General features: G+C 52.3%; 1 protein-coding gene across 22 annotated transcripts; it reads left to right on the top strand.

Moving 5' to 3' along the window:
• Positions 1 to 789: 789 nt before the first annotated feature.
• MOV10 (Mov10 RNA helicase) lies at positions 790 to 25,320 on the top strand. Of its 22 annotated transcripts, none has more exons than XM_082685049.1 (22): positions 790 to 1,594; positions 2,672 to 2,854; positions 13,640 to 13,788; positions 15,599 to 15,802; positions 16,032 to 16,267; positions 16,452 to 16,710; positions 17,559 to 17,693; positions 18,342 to 18,510; positions 19,419 to 19,573; positions 19,844 to 20,020; positions 20,133 to 20,280; positions 20,695 to 20,853; positions 21,114 to 21,217; positions 21,375 to 21,472; positions 21,570 to 21,786; positions 22,547 to 22,664; positions 22,873 to 23,064; positions 23,314 to 23,388; positions 24,225 to 24,350; positions 24,432 to 24,520; positions 24,783 to 24,904; positions 24,980 to 25,320. In XM_082685049.1, the coding sequence occupies exons 4-22, from the start codon at positions 15,630 to 15,632 to the stop codon at positions 25,069 to 25,071; spliced, it is 2,844 nt and encodes a 947-aa protein (XP_082541175.1). In that variant the 5' UTR covers positions 790 to 1,594; positions 2,672 to 2,854; positions 13,640 to 13,788; positions 15,599 to 15,629; the 3' UTR covers positions 25,072 to 25,320. The 22 variants fall into 22 exon arrangements, with proteins under 22 accessions (XP_082541175.1, XP_082541187.1, XP_082541180.1 ...); XM_082685050.1 differs by lacking the exon at positions 790 to 1,594 and adding an exon at positions 2,218 to 2,265; XM_082685048.1 differs by lacking the exon at positions 790 to 1,594 and adding an exon at positions 2,218 to 2,265 and having other exon boundaries at positions 14,977 to 15,802.
• The last annotated feature ends 392 nt before the right edge of the window (positions 25,321 to 25,712 follow it).

Raw genomic sequence — 25,712 nt, 5'->3', positions numbered from 1 at the left:
GTAAGACCTATTGCAGCATTGTGCTTAGGAACATGAGACAGCACTGCCCCACTACACAGGCGTGGGGACTATTTTAAGCAGAGAAATCAACGAAAAGGACAAATGCAAAGGCAAGAAATGACACCACAAAATAGACCATGAAAAGGACATTTGTTTATAAAAGGAGCTGAAACAAGAAGGCAGAACATTACCTTGTTCCATTTCAGCTAGGACCACCTATACTAGACAACTTGAATTTGTTTTGCCGCTCTGCATATGTCCACAAATGACTACAAAGGTACCACAAGTACGAATTTGGTGGTTTCGAAGACACTTAAGGGAGTGGTGAACTTGGAAAAGACACAATCTGCAAATAACAAGGATCAGCTGTACCTGCCACAGCCTCACCAATGTTAGCATTCCGTTGAAGTGTTGACTTCGAGTTGCCTTAAGGACTGCAGTCTGGTTGGAATACCTGAACTGGGAGTACACTGAAATAATGAATCATAGAACCCAAGTAACTATGAAGTAATGAAGAAAATACAGAGCTTTAAATAGTCTCCAAAGTAGCTCTCTTGGGAGGCTATTATGGGTTTATTGTGTCGCCAGCCATGGTTAACTTTCAGATTCCCTTCAGTGTTGTTTGGACCCATACAAAAATCAACCACTTTTGACTCTCACAAGTGCAGATGGATTTGGGGAAGGTTTCGAGAAGTGAGGCCTAAGCTGGATGTGAAAGGTAGGAAGGAAGACCATTCTAGACCTCTAGACAGGTGTGAAAATCATTACAACACGGGAAGTGTTCTTTTCTTTTTTTTTTTTTTAAGATTTTATTTATTTGACAGAGAGAGATCACAAGTAGGCAGAGAGGCAGGCAGAGAGAGAGGAGGAAGCAACCTCCCTGCTGAGCAGAAAGCCTCATGCTGGGACTTGATCCCAGGACCCTGAGATCATGACCCGAGCCAAAGGCAGTGGCTTAACCCACTGAGCCACCCAGGCACCCGGAAGTGTACTTTTCAAAATGAAACTGGTTTAGAGAGGTTTTATTGTAACCACAGCCACATCACATCACATTTTTACTCAAGTTGGTACAGTCCTATAGCTGTTTGCATGTTTTGACAACAACTAGGAGATGGGCCTAACCAGGGAAGGTATCCAAAAGTAATGGAGACAGATACGCTTATCAGAATGGGGCCATTCAGTATGGGTGTGGTGAACGGTACTTTTTTGAAATGGTAAGGCGATTTTAAGGGGTTCCTCTTTCCTACTCTCACACCTCAGCAGGTAATTGTGGAGAGAAAAGGGTAAAATTGGCTCTTTTTCTGTTTTCCTCTACTTTGCATAATCAACTAAGACGTAAATTCTAATACAGAACTTCCCCTGCGCTGTTTTCCCCTTGCCATTAGCTTTGGTTCACACTGACTTTGCATTTCCTGTTGCTAAAATCTGTTATTCCTGGCTTTAGTTGGTTGTTGGCCTGGGAGAAGGCACAAGAGTAGCCCAGCTGGAGCCTGACCTGGGTTCTGGACGTTCCTCGCACTAGGTTAGACTGAACGTGTGGCCTACGGGGAATTACTCGGAGAACAACACTACCTTTGATATATTTGGAACTCTGGTATATTTGTTTAAAGAAAATTTTTATATAACTTTTATTATCTTTGCCCCATTTTCAGTATGTGTGTGTGTGTGTGTGTGTGTGTGTTATTAGGGAGCATAAATAGATGCAGAGGTTCATTTTATGTTTATTGTGGGAGCCCCACCCCTCTTAGTTTGTCTTAATAGTCTTGTCTTCTGAAGAGCGCTGCTCTTTTACTTCTCTTCCTGGTACTGATGCTGTAACAATTAACCAGTTACTGCCTAGCAGAAGAGCTTCTCGCTCTCAGGCTGAGATTTTGATGACTGGGGCAACCCTTGCTTATATACTCGTAACAATTAAGAGCAACACAGACTGGAATGCAATTAAGTGCCCAAATACGTAGCTCAAGGGCAGAGATCATCAGCCTTTACTCTAAAACGAAACCTGTGTGGCTGAGAAAAGTAATGACTCTTCGCGCCGGCGGAGCCCCTTGTTCCTCCCTCCCACACGTACACACCTTTATCTCAGAAACACTTGGTTCTTTCCCTCGAACTTATCTGGCTCTTATGCCTTCCTCCCTGCGTCTGAAAAGCCCGAGAGGGGTGAATGGGGGAGGGGGGCGTGCCGCTCGCTTCCGCGCTGGTTTCTGTCCCTTGCAGTCTGGGGGAGGTGCTGGATGAGCTGCCCTAGTCCAGTCGCAGCCAACCCAGGTCCCAGTCCCTGCCCTTTGCTCTCCTGCTTTTCAATAAGTCCCGAGGCCCCAGGGGGTGGGCGTGGGAGTAGCCCTAGCTGCGGCTCGGAAGTCCTCCCGGGCGGCTCAGGGGGCCCCAGGCGGTAGCCACGTTCGGATTCTGGCCAGAAGCCAGGGGAGGGAGCTTGGGGTAAGGGGAGGGCCCTGAGGGAGGGGTCAGACTCCTTAGGAAAGAGTTAATGGGAGGAGGGGGAGGGGATAGGACGGAGAGACCGAAGGGAAGGCTCAGGTAGGAAAAGAACAGAGGAGGGAATCCTGGTGGGGCGAAGGGAGCTTGCAGGACCAGGGGTCAGAGTTAGGGGGCTTCCCCCTGTTGCACCCGCATCCCAGGGCCGCCAACTTACATCCGCGGCGGCGACTTTCAGTTTCATTTCCACGGACCCTCCTGCCTGGGCCGCAGCCGCCGCCGCGATGCCCAGTAAGTTCAGCTGCCGGCAGCTCCGGGAGACGGGCCAGTGCTTCGAGAGTTTCCTAGTCGATCGGGGACTGGACATGGAGACAGATCGCGAGCGGCTGCGGACCGTTTATAACTGGGATTTCAAGATCAGGTACGGGCCGGCCCACTCCCCGGCGCAGATTCGCGGGCCCAGCTCGCCGCCACGACCCCCCTCCGCGGGGCCACCCTTCCCGCCCCGGGGCGCGGAGGGACGCAGCTCCCCCAGTGGCGCAAGCCGGTCCCGGGGCGGCGCAGACCTCCCCTCCCGCGCCGTGCCCACGCCCCGCCAGCGCCGCCCGAAGCCCGCCCGCTCTTCCCGGCCGGGCCCCTGCACCCGGTCCCCGCGCAGAGCCTCCCGCGCAGCCCGCGCCCCCCGGCGGCCCGGGCCCCGGGCGGGGAGCGGGGTCCCGCGCTCACGCGCCGCTCGCGGGGGTGGGGGGTGCGCTCGGCGTGGGGGGAGGGGAGCTCGACAGGGAGTGGGGGACCCAGGCATCGCGGGACCGCGGGAGGGAGCTGCCTGCCGCTGGCGGCCGGCTCTGGCGCGGGCTCTGCGGGGACCCCCGCCCCGCTGCCGAGGGGCTGCTGCGGAGGGGGTCCGCTATCCCGGGGAGCAGAGGAGACCCGGGTTCGGAGGGAGAATCTTGGGCAGCTCCGCAAAGAAGATAAGGGCGCAAACTACGTGCGTACCAAATCTCCATTAGCACCTGTGGCTTCTCCATGGAGACCCAGGGCCAGCCTCCTGGAGGCCCTTCTCACCCTGTGGCTGCAGGCTGTTTGGTCCCCTTTTCCTTTTAGCATCTAAGTGAAAATCAGACACTTCTCTCTGGCAAACCACCGAATTGTGCTTCCCAAACACCTATCAACAGGCTGCAGCCTTGGGCCGAAAAACCACGACACGATTTAACAGGGATAAATGTGAAGACTTACACAAATAACTACAGGACGGCGGGGATGTCGGCTTCATAACCGACCTCCTGAAAAAGGCTCTGGGTTTTAACAGACCAGAAGGTCGGTGTGGCTGCTGAAAGAGTCAAAGAAGTGTTAGACTGTGTTAATAGAAATGTGGTTTGGGGTTGGGGGAGGACGTAGTGACTCTCCATATTGACCAGATCATATCTGGGTTTGGTTTGTTTTTAGTAATGAGTGTCACGTTTTAAGAGGGACTAACAGGCTCGAGCAACATCTGAGGAAGGGGCAGCGATTAAGACCTGTTTATGCTCTCAGCCTGTGCTGGGCACTGTGGGGGACAGAGAGGAATAATGCACGAGGCTGTAATAGGCATGGCGTATGCGTGCATACCGTATACCATCATAAGTGGTCAAATAAGGAGAGAAATATGATAGAGAAAAGAAACCTGCTGAAGAGAAGGAAGGAAAGAGCAGTGACTATCGAGACATCGGCACTTAACATCTCTGAATTCACCTGTTTTCATGAAATACAAGTACCTTGTGGCCCTGAACACAAGTCAACTATTTCTTCTGGCTTTGTTAATGTATTATTTTGGATGCTTGGTAGACCAGTGGAGAAGGCTTTATTTAAGCTTTATTTTAGGGGTATTGTATGGGAAATCGAGCTCTACTCCCAACCCAGCAAAGACAGCTGGGAATTGATAGCCAGCAGCAGGGGGTCAGTGGATGGGAGATTACTAAGAGGACACATTAAGGGGTGGGGGACAAGGTTGAGGCCTAATGGAGAAGAGGTTCAGAGGAACCTAACTAAAATTGGGTCTAGGAGAGAGTCTTATCAGCTCTGAACCAAAGCTAGGCAGTGTGTTCCAGTCCTGGGAAAACGCACGCTCTGTCTGACGGCATATATGGAAAACCAGAAGTAATGCGCACTGTGGGTGAATATAAGGGGTTTCATAAGTAATTTTACTATATGCATTTGTTTTGTATGCCAATAAGGTACCACTCCCCTGTCATTATTAGGGAAATTTGTGTCTTCTTATGCAAATAGGTTCCATTCCTCTGTATGGGAATTTGCTGGAGAAGGTGACATTGACCTTGGCTTTGGCCTTGGATTTGAAGGCCAGTGGTAGTCTTAATTCTCGGAGGGGGAGGAGAAAAAGAGTCTGTGTTTATTCATATTCTGTCATGAGACCTAGTTTTTAGAAAAAAAATGGAAGAGGGGCACCTGGCTAGCAAGTTGGTAGAGCATGCCACTCTTGATTTCACGGTCATGAGTTCAAGCTTCCTGTTGGGTGTAAAGATACTTAAAAACTGGAGAAATGTGTGCCTTAAAAAGAGACACTGGAGAGAACAAGGTAGTAATCGTTGAATTTTGAAGACAGTCTTGGTGGAGAGGTTTATACTTCCCTGCCCCTCCAGAAGGCAGAACTAGGTTCATTCAACATGCCCCCCTACCTCCCCACGCCTGCTGGCTGGAGATTTGTTAAGATTAGAGAGCTCTTTATTAGCGCATCCTTTAAACCCAGGCTGGAATGCTGTGACATCAGCCCTCTTCCTCCCAGTGGGAATTCACTGCTGCTCTGTGAGCTCATTCTTCACAGCCAGGTTACATAGCCCGGTACGCTTGTGTTGTGTTGGAGCTGGTCTGTGGCCGGCTCCCCAACCACACTGTCACAGGCTTTTTGTCACATTGACACCTTTCTCTGACCCCAGCCTAGAACCAGGTAGGGAGTAGACCCTCTGTAAGTCCTGTCAGGATGTCATTGAATTAGTAAGTCAAGTGGATCTAGAGTTGATCTTCGAGAGGGTGGGCTGCCGGAGAACCAAAGCCAGTCACCCCCTATCAGGAGGTCTGGGGGAGATTTCCTATGCTGGGAGGGGTGCATCCCATCCAGCTGGGTTATTTCAGGATGTTGTGATGCTCTGCAGCCAACTTTCTGCTTTTCCCCCATCGTTCATTATTTAGCAGATAGGTTTAATGAGACTCTGCCTTGGTTCTGCCTCTGATCTAGTCTGGTGGGCGGGGGACCTTGGCAGATGTGGAGACAAACGTCATAGAATACTTCAGGGGCTGGAATAGTTGAGATGGATAGCTGGAGTTCAAATCCTTCCTGGGCCACTTATGAGTTTAGCACTGGATTTTGAACAACTATCTAAATTTTCCCGTGAACGTGCATTAAAAAATGTATGTCGTCCTCTCTGGCTTGGGCGAGGCCAGAATGAGCTATCCTAGGTAAAGCCTTTACCTTGCATAGCCTGTTACGTGGGCTCTGGAAGTGGTAGCTGTCATTACTCCAGTGATGGCTGTAATGAGGAGTGGGGGGGTGTCAAGAGAAGTTTCCAGAGAAGAGTGCTCTCGCCTTGGGCAGGAGACTCATCCTTTTTCTTTTTTCAACAAATCTTGGCTGGATACCTCCTGTGAGCAAAGCAAAACTGTGCAAGTGGCTGTAGATGCGCTGTTAGATGCACAGAACGAACCTAAGGAAGGCGGCGGCCGTGAAACGTCCTTATTTAATTATGGTCATGATAAGTATTTGGAACAAAAGGTCCAGGACGTGATGGTAGTTATGGAACTCGGGAGACCTGACCTGGTCTAGGAATGAGAGGTTTCTCCGAGAAAGTGATGTTGGAACCTAATCTCAGAAGATAAACAGGAGTTCCCGGACGCCAAGGGGGAAGGGGACAGCATTCCAGACCCCGAGGGAGTAGCACCCTCACGACCTTAGAGTGAACTCAGTAACCGTGACCGGAGGCCAGAGCGAGGCAGGGGCTCCATGGGGCAGGACCTTGCCAGCTGCCAGAGAGGCCTTGTTTGTTTGCTTACTTTTAATCCTAACAGAAATAGGAAAGCACAGAAAGTTTCAAAGTAGGAGTTGACGGATTCACGGTTTTAGAAAAATCCCTCTGGCTTCCTGCATAGAGAATAGCTGGGTAGTTAGACCTGTATGGGCAGGAAAGAATATATTTTACTTTGGAGCCTGGGGTACTCCGCTTTCACAGGACAGTGTGTGTCCTTGAAACAGTTCAAGAGCCTCACTCCCTGTGCCCTCTGATTTTTATTTTCTTGTCCTTTTCTACTTCAGTTTTATAAAAATCCTGGTCTTGACCCACTAATGAGAGTTGCAACTCACAGTTGGTAAAAACACAGAACTAGATGTCCCTTTAAGATCGCTGCCAGTTTTGATATTTTGTTCTGAAATGCCATTCCTCTAGCTACTTTTTCCTGCGCCGCATCTAAAAAGATTTATTATTGCTCACCAAACAAATGACAGGGGCCAAGGGCAGGGCATTACAGATTGAGGATGCCCATGGGGACAGGGAAGTCTGGAGAATGATCCAAATAGTTGGGAATGGCCGAGGTACGGTGGAGGAGGGTTGACAGGAGAACCTGTCAGTATTTTCTTCTCTAAAATGGGGTGATAATAGTCGGTACTTGGTTGTGAGGATTAAATGAGATAATGCGCGCAGGGACTTCAGACGGCAAACAGGAGTGTTCAGTAAATGTTTCCTGTTGTTGATGTTTTGTGTGTGCAGTGTCCTTGTTCTGAAGAGGATCCAAGTACGCCGCCTTAAAAGATTTGACACCATCTTGTAGATGGCGGAGTCATGGGGGGAGGGGCATGTCATATTTGTGTTTGGTAGTAACTCCTGTTGGTTTAGGGGAGGAAACACAAATGACTAAGCAACGGAAGGAAAGGTAGTCGACTGTGTCAGTGATCTGGGGAAATGCAGATTTAAGCAAGATACTTTTTTTTTGTTTATCAGATTGTCAAAAGTTGAGAAGATTGAAGATTTCTGATGTTAGGGCGTGGGAAAAGGGTATTCCCAAATACTTGTTGGTGGTAATATTATGTTTATACAACCCGTTCAGAGGACAATGTGACAGAACTTTCTGAAGGTGTGAAGAGTCTGTTTGACCCAGAAGACCTACTTTGAAGGCATTTGTCCCATAAACTTCCTACAAGAGTTTTTGTGCATGGATGGTTGTTAAAACATTTGAAATAGTCAGGAATTGTAGGTGCCTAGCTGTCTATTACTGGACAAATAGTGAAACACACCACCCACATTCATACCGTGCTGTTCTTAGCAGCCATTCGGATGAACGAGGCAGCTTGGTAGAATGTCCCAGAAGGATGTCCGTTCGTGGTGGTGAAAGAAGTCGGTTGTAGGAGAATGTGTGCAGCACACAGGAAAAACTTGTGTGCTTAAAAAGTCTTTGGGAGGGGCGACTGGGTGGCTCAGTGGGTTAAAGCCTCTGCCTTTGGCTCAGGTCATGATCCCAGGGGTCCTGGGATCGAGTCCTCTGCTCTGCAGGGAGCCTGCTTCCTCCTCTCTCTTTCTCTTTCTCTGCCTGCCTCTCTGCCTACTTGTGTCTCTGTCTGTCAAATAAATAAATAAAATCTTTAAAAAAAAAAAAAAAGTCTGTGGGATACCTGAGTGACTCAGTTGGTGGAGTGTCCAAATCTTGATCTCAGGTCGTTTTTTTTGTTTTGTTTTTTTGTTTTTTTAAAGATTTTACTTACTTGAGAGAAGGCCAGAGAGCATTAGCAGATGGAGACATAGAGGAGAAGCAGGCTCTCTGCTGAGTGGGGAGCCTGATTTGGGGGCTCCATTCTAGGGCCTGGGATCATAACCTGAGTTGAAGGCAGATGCTTAACCCAGTGGACCATGCAGGCGCCCCTGAGCTCAGATGTTGATCTCAGGATGGTGAGTTCAAACCCAGCGTTGGGTGTGGAGCCTACTAGGGGTGCCTGGTCCCACATCCGGCTCCCTGCCTGCTGCTCTCAGTGCTTGTGCATGAGCTTTCTCTGTCAAATAAATAAATAAAATCTTTTTTTTTTAAGTCTATATAAAAAAGTACATATAGAAAAATTACACATCAAACAGTTTAATTGGTATTTGGGAGAGAGGGCCCTTAATGCTTAATGTTCAGAAGTTTTTGATCCTTTGGGTGTCCACCCCATCATTTATCTCTTTATGAACCCAAACTTACATCACACCTCTGTCGGTTTGCACCCCCCCCATCATCATAATATGTCCTTGTTTATTGTGGGTCCCGCCCCACATCAGCATCCCACCTCCCATTTCCACTTTCTGTCCCATGCTCAGAAAACTCATGTTATCAACCTGGGTGTTCTTTGGGTTGTTTTATTTAAAAAGGGTGATGCTGGGGCACCTGGGAGGCTCAGTCATTAAGCAGCTACCTTGCGCTCAGGTCATGATCCCAGGGTCCTGGATCAAGCCCCGCCTCTGGCTCCCTCCTCAGCCTCTTCTCCCTCTCCCCTCTGCTCTAACATTCTCTCTTGTGTTGTGCCTCTCATTGCATCTGTCTCTGTCAAGTAAATAAAATCTTCAAAAAGTAAACAGACAAATAAATAAAAAGGATCATGGTGCATGCATTTTCCATATTCTGCTTTTCTTACTCAACAATACATCACAGAAATCCTTCCTGATCATCTAGTGTAGACCTCTAATACATAATTGGAATTTTTTCCCCAACATTTAATATAATTTAATTTTTATTTTATTTTATTTTTTAAAAATAAGCAGGGAGCCTGATGTGGGACCCAATCCCAGGACCCTGGGATCATGACCTGAGCCGAAGGCAGGTGCTTAACAACTGAGCCACCCAGACGCTCCTCCTCAACATTTTATTAATGACAAACTTCAAACATAAAGAAAAGTTGAAATGACTGTACAACAAACACACGGATACCCTCACCTAGATTTCTTAATTAGTATTTTGCACACTTGCCCATCAGTCCATCTTAGTGTTTTCAGTATATTTCTATGTAAGTTACAGACTTCAGTGCCCCTCACCCCAAAGACTTCAGCATGATGATTATTAACTGTAAGAGTTCAAAATTTAAGTGAAACTTACAGACTGCATTTTAATTGCACCATTCTGTGAGTTTTAACAAATCATATATCGTGTGTGGTTTCTGTCAGGACATAGAATATGACATCACCCCCAAAGTTTCCCCCATCTTTCCTGGTGGGTCCTCACCCTTACCCACCCAGAGGAAACCACTCTTGGTTTTTTTTTTTGAGGTTGTGCTTCTCTGGAACTTCATTTAATGGAATCAAGAGGTATACACTTTGTGGGGGGGATTGTTTTGTTTTGTTTGTTTTTAAAGATTGATTTATCTGAGAAGGGGGGCAGAGGGAGAGAGAGAATCCCCAGCGGACTTCCCACTGAGCCCGCGGAGCACGCCCCCATCTCAGAACCCTGAGATCCTGACCTGAGCAGAAACGAGGAGGCACCCCAGGTATGGACACCTGTGAAAGCCACCTTTCACTCAGCATAATGTTTTGTTTAAGTAAACTCTACCCCATCCATGGGGTGCGAACTCATGACCTCAAGCTAAAGAGTGGTGAGCTCTATCAGCTGAGCCAGCCTGGCTCCCCTCAGCGCCATGTTTTTGAGATTCATCTGTGCTGTGTTCATCGCCAGCTTCTTTTTATCACTGAGTACTATACTGCGTCTGAATACAAATCACGGTTTGTTCCTCTCTTCTGTTCGTGGACCCTGCTGTGGGTTTAGGGCCATGTTGAATAAAATTGCTGTGAACATTGTTGTACATTTCACTTGGGGATATACCTGGGAGACTTGGCTGGATTGTTGTTTTTAAATCTTAGGCAAGCTGCTTGACCTCTTTTTTGGTGGTTGGCAGCAAAGCTTCCCGGACTCATCCTCCGTTGTGACCTTGTCTAGGGTCTGGCTGCTCAGCCTTCCCTACTTCCTGCCAGTTTCCTGAGCCCATTTCTCAACTTCCTGAAAGTTACTGATAAATAGGTCTTATCGCTTAAGTCAGACATAATTTACTCTTTTGGCTTATAACAATAATTTCAAATGTACGTAGTCATCTAAAAGTAGAGTGACTGGGGCTTGGTCTTCATGCATTTTATTTCACTTCCTTTCTACTCCCTGCCTCCGTTTATATATATTTATTTATATGTGAACTTAGTAGTGTTTTTTTTAAGATTTTGTTTATTTGTTTGACAGAGATCACAAGTAGGCAGAGAGGCAGGCAGAGAGAGAGGAGGAGCAGGCTCCCTGCCAAGCAGAGAGCCCGATGCGGGGCTCAATCCCCGGATCCTGAGATCATGACCTAAGCCGAAGGCTGAGGCTTTAACCCACTGAGCCACCCAGGCGCCCTAGTAGATTTATATATTATATGTGTGTTCAAGTTTGGACAGCATATGTAAAGGAGTATGTAAATTATATACTTATCACATTTATAATGGTATGTAATATTATATAATTATATATATGTCCAAGTCTGGACCATGTGTCCCACCTGACATGTAACACTCCAGGCTCCTGCCCAGCAGCGCTCTGGTGCCAGCCTATGGTTCAGTGCTCACAGTGTGATCTGTTTTGTCCATAAAAGCATAGTTTGGGGGCACCTGGCTGGCTCTGAGGTTAAGTGTCTTCCTTCAGCTCAGGTCACGATCCCAGGATCCTGGGATCGAGCCCCACATCGGACTCTGCTCAGCGGGAAGTCTGCTTCTTCTCCCTTTCCAATTCCCCCTGCTTGTGTTGCCTCTCTCACTCTGTCTGTCAAATAAATAAATAAAATCTTCAAAAAACAAAACAAAACAAAAGTAGTCTGAATTTACTTGCTAATCCTTGCACCCATTTCTCCCAGCAAGTACTTATTGGATAAATACTAGTGCGAGGTCTATACTGGGTTTTAGTAATGGAGTTTTTATTGCACATGTAATACTCCTTTTGTTAAAAATAAGAACATGGCATCCTATGTTTAGTTTGACATGAAACGGCGCCTTTTTCCAAAGTGATTACACCAATCTCTACTCCAGCAGACAGTGCAGGAGTGTGCTGGTGTAGTGTGCTGGTGTGTCTGCATCCTCACCCACATTTGGTGTTGTCGGCCTTTTAAATTTTAGGCATCTGGGTGGGTGTGATTCTTTTTCACCGCTGCCTGGCTTCCCATGTGTGGGCATTGGCAGTTTATTCAGCCGTCTGCTAAGTATTGTCAGATCAGATCCTTTTTTTTTTTTTTTCTTTAATACTTTAAAAAATTATTTATTTGACAGACACATCAAGAGAGGGAACACAAGCATAGGGAGTGAGAGTGGGAGAGAGAGAAGCGGGCTTCCCACTGAGCAGGGAGCCAGATGCGGGGCTCCATCCCAGGACCCTGGGATCATGACCTGAACCAAAGGCAGACGCTCAAGGACTTAGCCACCCCAGTGTCCCAGATCAGATCCTTATAAACAGGCACTTTTCTTTCTCTGGGGTACCTTCCCAGGAATGCAGTTCCTTGGTTAAAGGAGACCTGTATTTCACATGTTTGGAGACGTTCCCGATTGTTCCCCAAAAGGTGGTCGGACTTCCCCTTTCTGCCAGTAGTATGTGAGAGCCCGCTTCTCATGCTCTGATGATGTTCCACTTTTGTCGGTGTAACAGGAGTCAAATGGTGTCTCGGTCTGCCTTTGGAACATCTTTTCATCTGGTCGTGTTGGATGGATGTGTTCATCTTTCTTCCTAGAAATCTGGGTGACTAGGTGAAGAGTACAAGAATAGGGACTTTCTTCCCCACAAGCATGTACTAAGTTTCTGATGGAAAAAAAAATGTTTTTGTTCCGACTGTTGCCTTAGACCCCGGGATAAGGGAATTTGGGGAGTGGTGAGAGGGCTGGGGAGTAATTTGAGAAATACTGAGATATAGTGGGTAGTATCCCGGGCAGAAGTTGCAAAACTTGCAAAGTTGAGTTCCTCCTGGCCCTGTGCCCATGCACAAGTTTCCAAAACTAGGAGACTGCACATTCAAATTTTGATTTGGGCTTCTCCCTTTCTTTTTTCAAGACTCATTTATTTGAGAGAGGGGGCACAGAGGGGAAGCAGACTGCCTGCTGTGCAGGCAGCCTGACATGCGGGGATTCCATCTCCAGAGCAGGAGATGATAACCGGAGCCAAAACGGGAGTTGGATGCCCAACCGACTGAGCCACCCAGGCGCTGAGATTCTGGTTTCTCTTGAAAACCAGAAGATCTGGCTGCCTTGGACCTCCATTTCCTGCCGGCCACAGCTGTGCGAAGATGACAGCAAGCAGCTGCCCCCACTATGAGACAGGGCTGCAATCTGGGGGTTGCGCAGCCGCCTTGGAGCCCGGCTTGCTCCCTGGCACTATGCTGAGAGCCTGCTGCATCTCTAGGTACCTGCACTGTTGTTTCCTCAAGTGGAGTTAGGGGGCATGTGAGTCTTTATTCCACCCATGGCTCAGAAAGGGGAGTGTACAGGTGCCTGAGAGGGTCAGGTATAGAAGATGCCCATAGCTGGCGTCCCCTGGCATTTGAGTCTGTGCTCCATCTGGGGTACTTATCGAGGGGCTCTGGGGAATGGCTGTGACTCCTCCTGATTTCGGACCCTTTGTGACTGGACCTCTGGGCAGCCTTTGAGCCTGTAGACTTCCAGCTGATTCTCCTCCCTTTCTCATGGAGTTTTCTCCTCCTCCTTGGGTCCCCCTGGTCTTGGCTCTTCTCAGAAGACTCACACTCCCTGGGGAGATCCCACACACGTCCGTGGTTGGAACGACCGCTGAGGATCTCCTGAGTGTTAGTCTGGGCTCAGGCTTGGTTTTGGCCTGAGTTCTCGGTTTCCGACTCCTGCAACCAGCTGCCTCTGGACCCCAGGAATCTCGAACTGAGAGCGTGTCCATATCCAAAGGTCATGGTCAGCCCTCCAGTGTCCTCCTCCTCCTCCTCTTGTCTTTCCCTTCTATCCCAGGAATGCTCCCGGAAACCAAGGCATGGATTTGAGTACTATCCTGGATGGCTCCCTCTTCCCTGCTTCCATTCCCCACTCCTGTCAGTCACCAACTTCTGCTCATTTCACCTTCTAAATACATTGTCCGATCTGCAGAGCCCCTCTTCTGTCCTTACCACTTCCTCGTGCAGGCCCTTGTCATCTTTTTAATTGGACTGTTGCAATGGCCTTTTTCTAACTGGTGTCCCTGCCTTCAGTCTTGCCTCCAGCAAATCCTCCAGCAAATCCACCAGTCCTGGTGCCAGAGTGATCTGAAATGCACATAAGACCTTGCCACTCCCCTGCTTAAAACCCACCACCCGCGGGGGTTCTGTAACCACAGTGTAGCCTCTGCGGTGGGCTGCAAGTAAGTTGTTACTACTCCTACTACCACTGCTACTCTTAGTACTACTGTTACTACTAATACGAATACTAATAAATAGTAGGTACCGCTTACTGAGCATTTTCTGTTATGTTTTGGAAATGATTGACTATCTTTTTAAAACAAATCAGAGCTGATTCAAAGTTTCCCAAATAGTATCACTCTCATTTGCTTGGGGTGAGAAGGGAGAGGGGCAGAGTGACAGGCAGGGGGCACCAGGGAATGGTCCAGACCACGAATGATCTCATTACACGCTAGTGATGACCATGCTGCGTTAGCCTTGCCAGTTAAGTAGGGCTTACCGTGGTTCCTAGGGACGAGCATTTGCTTTCGTTCCCTAGAACACACTGAGGGAGGGTGGTCGGCGGTCCAGATCTTGGACATGTCCCATGTGGGGATGCCCCCCGCTGCTCCTGGTTGCCAGGAGAGGAAGGGAGCTGCTGGGCCTTCAGGGTGAAGTCCAGGCTTCCCGGCCTGGCAGGCGAACCCACGTGACCTGGTCCTGCCCACCTCTGCTGCCTCCCACCACGCCCGCCCCGCCCTTCTCACGGTAGTACCCCCCGGCTGTGTGTGATGCTAATGCTAACTGGTACACACCTTACAGAGATCTCCTTATGTGCCAGGCCCTGGCTAGACGGACACCGCAATGCCCGTCTCGTAGCAGCCCCGCCGCGGAACTTGGCCTTATCCCTGTTTCACAGGGGAGGAAAGCAAGACTCTGAGAAGTGAAGTAGGCCAAGGTGACCCAGCCTGGGGCCAAGTGGGAGGTTGACGCCGCCCCGCGGCCCCCAGCATCTGTCCTTACATAGCCTTCCACCTCGGCTCATACTTCGCACTCCGAGCTCTTGTGCCTGGTTAACACCCATTTGTTCTTCAGGACTCCGTTCAGACCCCTGTCCCCAGGGAAGCCTTTGCCGACAGCCTGGCTCCATATCCCTCCTTGGCTGCGCCCCCCTGCTCCCCGCCCCCGGCAGCATGCTGGAATCCATGTGTTCAGTCTGTGCTGGGCGCCTCGAGGCGGGCCTGGGTCTTTCGCCTCCTTGAACCCCCAGGGCCTAGCGCAGGGTCTGGCACATAAAGATCTCCGTAAGTGTTGATTAAACTGAATTCCAGGCACTAAACCTTGAAGTTGTTGTCCTTCTGACCAGTTTTCCCTGTCTTCACCTTCTCTAGGCACAAAACCAAGCTCTTTGATCTCTGGAGAAGGATCCTTTCCCTTCCTGCTTGGGTTCCACCTGCACCCTTTGACTTCGGGTGGAAACTGCTGTCTGATCAGCCACCTTGCCCACACACCCTGGACATCTGTGCTCTCTGACCCCTCTCTCCCCTCCTCCACCGTCAGGCAGGACCCCAGGTCCACCCCTCTGAATCCTCTCAGTGGGCTTCCCCTTAGCCCCAGCTCTTTCCGCTGGGTTGCTGCTAACTTTTTTTCTGTCCCAAATAGTTCCCCTCCCCTCTCCCCCCCACCAAAAATCTTCATTTCTTTCTCTGCCTTTAGTCCTCCAAATTACTAGCCCAGCACTGGGCTTTCCTCCTCAGAAATGCACTGTCTACAACCTGCTGTTTTAAACAATCATATTTTGTCTTGGGAAGCCTACTGAATTCCCCGAGAACTTTAAAAATTCCTATGCACCCCCCCCCCCCAGCCTTGAGTCTCTGTCCCTGGGTCCTGTTCTGTCCCACAGCCGTGCTGGTGTGTCCCACATAGAGCAACCCGCAGTCATCGTCCCCTTCTGCCCTCCCCACCAAGCTCCCCTGCCTTCCCTCACTTCCCAGTCTCCTCTGCTTCCGGCAGCTTTGGGACCCCTGCCCCTGGCTTCTCCTCCATGCTGTATGGAATGAAGATTGCGAATCTGGCCTACGTCACCAAGACTCGGGTCAGGTTCTTCAGACTCGACCGCTGGGCCAACGTGTGGTTCCCAGAAAAGAGGAGAGTGAAGCTGGGGTCAGACATCAGCAAACAGCACAAGTCACTGCTAGCCAAGATTTTCTATGACAGGTGTGTGGGTATGGGGGTGGGGGGCGGTATCCGTCTGGCTGGGGGAAGAGTTGGTAGCCTCAGGTTGGGGTAAGGCGCCCTCCTTCAAGGAGTGGGGGAAGGGTGGGGAAGGAGCAAGCTCCACTGGGGGGGAGGCAGTGGGGTTCCTGAGCTGAGCTGGTTCTTTGCCAGCCTCCCCTGTTCTAGGCCCTTCCTGTCCCAGCCCCGCCTTAACTCCCACTCTCCCCAGGGCTGAGTATCTTCACGGGAAACATGGGGTGGACGTGGAAGTCCAGGGGCCCCATGAAGCCCGAGAGGGGCAGCTCCTTATCCGCCTGGATTTGAACCGCAAGGAGGTGCTGACCCTGAGGCTTCGGAACGGAGGAACTCAGCCTGTCACCCTCACTCACCTCTTCCCACTCTGCCGGACCCCCCAGTTTGCCTTCTACAATGGAGAACAAGAGCTGCCCTGCCCGCTGGGCCCTGGTGAGTGGGTTTCCACAGGAAAAAGCCTTTGGTAGACAGGGGCTTGCCCTGGGAAGAGTTGGTGCCTCGGGAAACACACTTGTTGTCCCTTGGGTGAGGGGAAGGGGATGCTTCCTGCCCTGGGCTGTGGCTCCTGGGGGAGTGTCCCTTCCCTGTCCCCTCTCACTCTGCTGTCCTCCTCCAGGCGAGTGCTACGAGCTCCATGTCCATTGCAAGACCAGTTTTGTGGGCTACTTCCCGGCCACAGTGCTCTGGGAGCTGCTGGGCCCTGGGGAGCCGGGTTCAGAAGGAGCTGGTACCTTCTACATCGCCCGATTCTTGGCCGCTGTTGCCCACAGTCCCCTGGCTGCGCAGTTGAAGCCCACGACTCCCTTCAAGCGGACCCGGATAACTGGAAACCCTGTAGTGACCAGCCGGATAGAGGAAGGAGAGAGACCTGATCGGTAACGCCTTCCCCTCCAACTCAGTCCGGGTTGCGGTACCCAGCCCGACAGTGGGGGCCCGTGGGAAGAACCCAGAGCCTGAGCCAGGGCCCCTTTCCCAAGTGAGTCTGTAATTCCTCTAGGCCTCAGAGACCTTTTCTGTCTTGGGAGAAAGTTGCAGGTGACCCTGAAAAAATGCTAAGCATTTTCGATCGCATGATGGATTGTCAGGCAGCCTGTGGTAGACCTCTCTCTCTCCCTTTTATAGCTTTGTGGAGATAATTCACATACTGTACAATTCACCCATGTAAAGTACGCAATTGAGGTTCTCAGTATATTCACAGATACGGGCCACTAACACCGTGATCCGTTTTAGAACACTTCACCCGCAAAGGAACCCGTGCCCGTTCTTTCCTTCTTCCTTTCTTTATCTTTTTATTTTTAAAGATCTTATTTATTTATTGGACAGAGAGAGATCACAAGCAGGCAGAGAGGCAGGCAGAGAGAGGGGGGTAAGCAGGCTCCCTGCTGAGCAAAGAGCCCGATGCGGGGTTCAATCCCAGGACCCTGAGATCATTACCTGGGCCAAAGGCAGAGGTTTAACCCACTGAGCCATCTAGGTGCCGACCCCCGCACCAATATGTGTTTCTTTAATGTTTCCAAGTATGGTTCTTTCCCAAAAACGAATGGTCCAGCCTTGGGATACGCAGCCTCCTGGGGTAGTAAGTTCTGCCTCCTGGGGCAAAAGCTGCTGACCCTTTCAGCTGCAGTTTTCTAGAAGGTTGCATCTTCTGGGAAGGGGCTGTCTCCACCACTCTGAAGGGGCGAGATCTCGGACTTGGGGTCACTCTGCTTCCCCCCATTTGCAGCGCTAAGGGCTATGACCTGGAGCTGAGTATGGCGCTGGGCACGTACTACCCACCCCCTCGCCTCCGGCAGCTACTCCCCATCCTTCTTCAGGGGACAAGTATCTTCACTGCCCCAAAGGAGATCGCTGAGATAAAGTAAGAGCCACCCTTCTGCTCCCCTTGTGCTGCCTTCCAGTCTCTTCGCTCTGCCCCCCAGCTCTGTCCCCAGCCTCCTGTGTGCCATTCCTTCATTTCTGTACTGAGCACGCAGCATGAACCAGGCTCAAGGTGATGAGGGCCTTGCCCATGGCAGTGGGGGGAAATGAGCATCTATTGGACAGTTTCAGGTAGTGCCAGGTGCTCCAAAGAACACAAGTGACGCTACAATTTCAGATAAAGGGATGGTGTGTGCGGTCTTGTGAAGGGCAGTTAGTGCTGGCCTCTTTTGAAAAGGTGATATTGGAGCAGAAAACGACATTTGAATGAGGCGAGGGTGTACGTCTCAGGAGCATCTTAGCGGGAGAATGTTCCAGGCCATAGCATCCATGGTGTGGATGCCAAGGCAGGTCTGAATTAGGGAGCAGGGGCATTAGGAGTAAGGAGTAGAGCCAGGGCTCTGTGCGCCGAGGCTTCTGAGCTTCCAGCTGCTTCTCTGCCCTTCTAGTCTTCTGATTCCTGGTGCTCTCAGAGCCCCAGAGCCCCAGAGCCTTGGACGGGAGAGGGCGGCCGCTCCTGGGCATGGGGGTGGCCTGACCCATCCTGTTCTCACCTCCGTGCCGCGCCGCACTCCCCCGGCACTGCTAGGGCCCAGCTGGAGACAGGCCTGCAGTGGAGGAACTACGAGGTGAAGCTCCGGCTCCTGCTGCACCTAGAGGAGCTACAGATGGAACATGACATCCGGCACTACGACCTGGAGTCGGTGCCCATGACGTGGGACCCCGCGGACCAGAACCCGAGGCTGCTTACCCTGGAGGTCGGGGCTCGGGGCTGGTGTGGGGTGGGTGGACTTCCATCAGCCAGTCCATAGGCTTAGGAGAGAGCATTGTTCTGTATCCCTGATGATGTCTTGTTAGAGCAGGGCAGTGCGGAGGGCAGGACTGGGTTTTCATCCACACGTGCCTACCACTAGCTTTGTGGCCTTGGGCAAGTCTCTTGCTGTCTCTGGGCCTCAGTTCCCTTAGCTAGAAAGTACAGAGCTGGGCTGGATGATTCTTATATCCCTGTCCAACTCTCAGATGTCAAGCGTTGTACACATAAGCCCAGAGTAACACATGAGCATTGGGTGCTGCACACAGGTGCTGAGGAGGACACCTGCTGAGAGGCAGGGGGGCTGGAATGATCAGGGAAGATTCCTACAGGAGTTGTTGCAGGTTTTGTTTGTTTTAGATTTTATTTATTTGACGGACAGAGATCACAAGTAGGCAGAGAGGCAGGCAGAGAGAGGAGGAAGCAGGCTCCCTGCCAAGCAGAGAGCCCAATTTGGGGCTCAGTCCCAGGACCCGGGGATCATGACCCGAGCCAAAGGCAGAGACTTTAACCCACTGAGCCACCCAGGCGCCTCATGGAGCTGAGTTTTGAGCAAGATTTCAAGGGCAGAGCAGGCTCTGAGCTGGCTGAGAGGGCAAACGGATGGGCTGGGAATCTGGCTCTCAAGTCCTGAAATGGTAAAAGGACTGCTGGGCTCAGTCTCTCTCTGCATTTTGGGGAGACTTGTCTTCTTGCCCATCCCCAAACTTCTGCCATGGCAAGTGGAAGGGTCTTGGGGTAGAAGGACAACACCACCTCCTATCCTTGGCTCTGAGGAGGTCTGGAGAGCCAGGCGGTTGGGCCTTCTAGTAGGCATCCCTGGGATAGAAGCTTCCCTGTGTCCACCCCCCACAGGTTCCCGGGGTGACCGAGAGTCGCCCCTCAGTGCTGCGGGGTGACCACCTGTTTGCACTTCTGTCTTCTGAGACCCATCAGGAAAACCCTGTCACCTATAAGGGCTTTGTCCATAAGGTGGAATTGGACCGTGTCAAGCTGAGCTTTTCCACGAGGTGGGTATTGGGGGACCCTTGAGAAGCTAGAAGGGTCTATAGATAATTCTTAGGCCAGAGCAGTAGCTGTTTTTTTTCCCTGAAATGAGTGGGACCCCGAGGACAGAGCTTTTCTTCAGGGGTAGCCCTGAGATGCCTCAGTAGCAGCTTCTCCTTATGGGGGGGCGGGCAGTTTCCATATGGCTGTTTTGAAAAGTGGGGATGGAATCAGGATAGATGCAGAACATCCTGGCCCCTAACCAGAGCTCTTTCCCCCCTCCTTTCCCAAAGCCTCCTCAGCCGCTTTGTGGATGGGCTGACCTTCAAGGTGAACTTCACCTTCAACCGCCAGCCCCTGCGCGTGCAGCACCGCGCCCTGGAGCTCACGGGTCGCTGGCCGCTGTGGCCCATGCTCTTTCCCACGGCCTCCCGTGGGGTCCCGCTGCTGCCCTCAGATGTGAAGCTCAAGTGAGACTGGGCAGGGGTGCTCTGGGGCCACTTGGAGTGTGGGGCATTGGGGATGGAATCGGGGAGGCCTCTGGGACGCCTGCCGACATCCTGTTTCTGGCCCTTCTGCCAGGCTGTACGACCGCAGTCTGGAGTCGAACCCTGAGCAGCTGCAGGCCATGAAGTACATTGTCATGGGCACTACCCGCCCAGCCCCCTACATCATCTTTGGGCCTCCAGGCACTGGCAAGACTGTCACCCTGGTGGAAGCCATCAAGCAGGTGGGGCCTGACCAGAGACCCGGGGCCTACACTGAAGTCCCCCAGGGACCGAGCAGCTCTCAGATTCTGGGTGCTTCCAGCTCCCTGATCACCCCCTGGCTGGCATCAAGACTCAGTGTGGCCGCTGAGCATTGTTGGGCAGGGTGGGTTCCATATGACTCGGAGTCACCAGTCACTTTTTGGCCATTATACACTTGAATATTTACTACACTAGGTTTCCAGCAGTAAAGTGCAGACTTGAACTTGGTGGGGGCGGGAGGTTGGGAGGAAGGGGTCAGAACTTGGCCTTTGGGTCACTGCTTCCTTCAGGTCTGGGACATAAATGCCACCCCATGCCAACATGAGTCACAATCAGGTCCCCTCCCTCTGGAGCCAAAGAGGCTGCTTCCCACACCGTGCTTCTCCCCACTCCAGGTGGTGAAACACTTGCCCAAAGCCCACATCCTGGCCTGTGCTCCGTCCAACTCAGGGGCTGACCTCCTCTGTCAGCGGCTCCGGGTCCACCTGCCCAGCTCCATCTACCGCCTCCTGGCCCCCAGCAGGGACATCCGCATGGTACCCGAGGACATCAAGGTACCTGGAGATGTATGCCAGGCTGAGGGACGGCAAGTGCTAGGTATGGCTCAGGGTGGATGCTGGGGCCAGGAAATGAGGTTACCTGGATTCTGATACTTGCTGTGGGAGCTTGGGTGGGTCAGGACCCCTCTTGGGCCTTCCGTTTCCCTGTGTGGGAAGTGAGGGGCTGAATAAAATGGCCTAGAAAACCCAGAGCCAGCATGAGGGTGAAGACGGGCAGAGTTGGCTGATTTCCCCCGTCCCTTTGCACCCCACAGCCCTGCTGTAACTGGGATCCAACGAAGGGGGATTATGTGTTTCCCGCCAAGAAAAAGCTACAGGAATATCGAGTCTTGATTACCACGCTCATCACGGCCAGCAGGTGGGAAGTGTGTGTGTGTATCGTGTGTGTTAAGGAAGGAGGTAGTGGGCTGGGGAAGAACGGTGCCTGGCAATGGGGCGAGAGGCTGGCCTGGGTGGGCATTCGGTTTGATGGTCAGGTGCCAGATGTGACCCCTGGTCCGCTTGATGCTTCCCAGGCTGGTCTCAGCTCAGTTTCCCATCGATCACTTCACACACATCTTCATCGACGAGGCTGGCCACTCCATGGAGCCCGAGAGTCTGGTGGCCATAGCAGGTGAGGGGTTCAGGGCGGGCTGCATGTAAACAATGCTGCATGGGGTTGGGGGCGGTCCCACTGCTTAACTTTGTCCCCACGGCACCCCGCCTCTCAGGGCTGATGGAAGTCAAGGAAACAGACAATCCGGGAGGGCAGCTGGTGCTGGCAGGAGACCCTAGGCAGCTGGGGCCTGTGCTGCGCTCCCCGCTGACCCAGAAGCATGGGCTGGGCTACTCCCTGCTGGAGCGGCTGCTGACCTACAACACCCTGTACAAGAAGGGCTCCAGTGGCTATGACCCCCAGTTCATAACCAAGCTGCTGCGCAACTACAGGTACCCTGCCCCTCACCGTGCCTGCCAGTCTGCGCCTTCACCTGCTCCGCGCAGTCCCCGCCCGGGGCTCCCTCCTACCGGCACTGCTCAGAGCTTGGGGGTGGGCCATGGGTATCCCATGACCTCCATTCTAGCCCCATCACTGCTGCTCACGGGCTCTGACCTCTCAAGTGGCTTCACTCTAGAGCAGTTTGTTTATTCGTGTATTGGGGGATTTGTCTGGTCTCCGGGCAGTCTGAGGGGAAATCAGGAAAATCCGGACAGTGTGGCTTTTCATAAACCTAATCGTTTTTCAGATTAAAGAGCCGTACCTGATTTAGTTGAGGAGTTCATGTACCTAAAATGCTCAGATGAATTTCTGAGCTCTCAGTTCTCAGTGGGTAAGTCCCACTGAGCGTTCACTCAGGGGTAGCTGTTGTGTTATTCTTTCTTTTAGGCTTAACACATGATTTCATCAAATCATGGCAGTAGTAGATGAAAATTGTTTTTGTACTGTCCTTCCTTGACAAAATGGAAACCTGAGGATGGGTTCCCCCTTTCTTGTGGTTTCCTTTTAAATTTGACTGGCCCGTGAAATCCATGGACCAGATGCTCTCTGACTAGCACCCCTGCTGGGTTCTGCCTCTCATGCAATTACAAGTGTCCAGCCGCACACTGCAGTCCCGCGAGTCTGCCGTCCACAGAGGGTGGGCGGCAAGGGGATGCTGTGGGGAGACCCCAAGGGTGGGGCGGAAGTAATCTTCCTCCTCCTGCCCCCCAGGTCCCACCCCACCATACTGGATATTCCTAACCGACTCTATTATGAAGGAGAGCTGCAGGCCTGTGCTGACGTTGTGGACCGAGAGCGCTTCTGCCGCTGGGAGGGTTTGCCTCGACAGGTGAGGCTGAACAGGGCAGGGGCTCGGGTTGCTGCCCTGTATCCTAGCTTCCCTTCTACTGAAGGTACAAGGTAGGAGGCGGGTCTGAGCAAAAGTCACAGGCTTTGTCCCCTTGGCCCGGTATCCCACATTCCCTGGGTGGGTGTCGGGCTGGGAGAGAAGGGACACAGGGGGTCTGGCTGAAGGTTTCCCCTGACCCCTTATCCAGGGCTTTCCCATCATCTTTCACGGCGTAATGGGCAAGGACGAGCGTGAGGGCAACAGTCCATCCTTCTTCAACCCAGAAGAGGCTGCCACAGTGACCTCCTACCTGAAGCAGCTCCTGGCCCCCTCCTCCAAGAAGGGCAAAGCCCGCCTGAGCCCTCGAAGCGTGGGCGTCATCTCTCCTTATCGGAAGCAGGTCAGGCCCTCAGTTCCTGTTGAGGGTGTGACACCTCTCTCCCCACCCCCGCCCCGGCAACTAGACCATACCTCCTCCATAGCCAGACCACTAGATGGAGATTCCAGGAGCTGGGGCCTCTGCTGAGCTCAGAAGAGCTGAGTGGTCAGCTATGACAGCTTTTGCCCCCCAGCTCCCTGGCCTCCTGCCTGGCTCCCTCTTGCACTGGGGTAATAGCATGAAAGAAAGGCACCTGTCCCCATCTTCCAGGTGGAAAAAATCCGTCATTGCATCACCAAACTTGACAAGGAGCTTCGGGGACTGGATGACATCAAAGACTTGAAGGTGACACTCACCACTGTTTCACCCTCCCCGAACGTCCCTCGAACGTCCCTCCGCTTCCAGAGACCTCCCCAGGCGCCTCACCCTAACTGCCTGAGACACAAGAGGGCTCACCCCGCCCCTCACTCCTGTAGATCCCAGCTTGTTGGCTTGTCCTCCTGGGCTGGGACCAAGAAGCACCCCAGCAGATTCTTGATTCTTAGCTGCAGGCTGTCTGAGGCCTCTGTCCTGAGGTTAAAGTCCCAACTCCCAGCCTGTCTGCCCTGTCACGTGGTGGTGTGCCCCACTCACCATTCCCACCCTGTGAGTGAGTCTGCACCTTGACTCTTCAGATGGCGGTCCTTGCCCCTGGCTGCAGATAAGAATCACCTGGAAAGCTTTTAGCAGCCGGTGCCAGAGCCACACCTGGCCTGCTGGCACGGCTCTCTGGGGACAGAGCCAGGGCATGGCCATTTTTTTATGGCTCCTCAGGTGATCTAGCACGTGGCCAGAGTGGATGCTTGAAGGTTTAAAGGCCTCCAGTTTGTCTATAAGTACTGAGCGATTGTTTTTTCAGGAAGTTTGAAAACCACTGCTCTGGGTTACCAAGTCCTCACAGCTCTGTTTCTTGGCTGAGAACCCTTTCTAGCCTACACCCCTTTACCTGGACTCCCCCTTCAGGTTTCAGCTTTCAGGGCAATCCACATGCTCTCTTTCCTGCTCAGTCCCTCCACTGTGACAAATGCCCAGGATGTCTCTGCACTCGCCTTGGTGCTCAGCTCAGGTTCCCTGAGGAGGGGGCGTGGCCCTCGATTTCCCCTGCAAGCCCCAGGTTGCAGGCCCTGTCTCTCACCCTCCAGGTGGGGTCCGTGGAAGAGTTCCAAGGCCAAGAACGCAGCGTCATCCTCATCTCCACCGTGCGGAGCAGCCAGAGCTTCGTGCAGCTGGATCTGGACTTCAACCTCGGTTTCCTTAAGAACCCCAAGGTTTGAGGGCTGGTGGCCGGTGTAAGCACTTCCTTCCTTCAGGTCCTTCCCTCCTCTGACCCTAGCACTCCTTCCTTCCAGAGGTTCAACGTGGCTGTAACCCGGGCCAAGGCTTTGCTCATCGTGGTGGGCAACCCGCTCCTCCTGGGCCATGACCCTGACTGGAAAGTGTGAGCATTAGCACCCCGGTAATCCCTCTCAGGAGCCACCACCCCCAGCCTGGGGCAGGTGCAGCTGTATAAGCGCCTCCTTGTGGCTCAGTTAATCCTCAAGTCTATTCAGTGGGTTCATCTGGTGGTCCTCAGTCCCCCCCTTTAAGTTGCCTCACGGAAGATAAGCTGCTCGCCCAGAGGCACAGGGCAGTGTAGTAGGACCAAGCCGCGCCTCGGCTAGGCCTGCACAGCTCTGTGTGAATGTCCCTGTACCCCACAGATTCCTGGAGTTCTGTAAAGAAAACGGGGGGTACACTGGGTGCCCCTTCCCTGCCAAACTGGACCTGCAGCAGGGACAGAACTTGCTCCAGGGCCTGAGCAAGCTCAGGCCCTCTACCTCAGGTATGGCGGGGCCAGGTAGGGGACAGCGCAAGGGGAGGAGCTAAGGAAGCCAGGCTCACCTCTTTTTCTTTCTAGGGCCCCAATGTCACGACTACCTCCCCCAGGAGCAGGAGGGAGAAGATGGCCTGTCCCTGCAAGTAGAGCCAGAGTGGAGGAATGAGCTCTGAAGACAGAGGAGACAGCCTTCTCACACCAGCCAAGCCTTAACCACCCACCCGACCCTGAACCAGAACCCAGCCTGAACCAGAGCCCAGCCAAGCTGCCCCTCTGCAGGACAGGAAGACTGGGGGAGGGAGTTTACAATCCACGCCATTCCACCCCCTCCCCTGCTGGGGAGAATGACACATCAAGCTGCTAACAACTGGGGGAAGGGGGAGGAAGAAAAACTGAAAACAAAAATCTTGTTCTATGCAAAAGCTTCCTTGTCTCCTCAGCCTGGCCCCTCTGGCTTTCCTGAGCTCCCAAGCGGTCCCCAGAGGGGAGGATGGGACTATCACCCTGCCCTGGGCCTTACCCCTCCACGCCAGAGAGGAACCCAGCCCCCAGGTCCAGGGGGAGGAAACCCAGTGGGAGGTGGCAAGGAAGCCACCCACAGGCTTCTAAGTTTAGCCCCTGCTCCAGACCACTCCCATCACCCGCCTCTGAGGCCCAGAGCCAGGCATGACCTCATCCTTTGCTCCCAGACTCCACCCTGCCTGCTGGGGAGTCCTGCCTTTGCAGACTGGGGGCCAGCCTGGCAAGCAACTTGTGAGAGATGGGACTCTAGGCTCACAGCCAAGATAGGGACCAGGAAGAGAGAGACAGGAAG

Source organism: Mustela nivalis (genome assembly GCF_964662115.1).
Source record: "Mustela nivalis genome assembly, chromosome: 10".
Classification (NCBI taxonomy): domain Eukaryota; kingdom Metazoa; phylum Chordata; class Mammalia; order Carnivora; family Mustelidae; genus Mustela; species Mustela nivalis.
The sequence above is the reverse complement of the archived record's forward strand: the minus strand, read 5'-3'. Positions and strand labels throughout refer to the sequence as shown.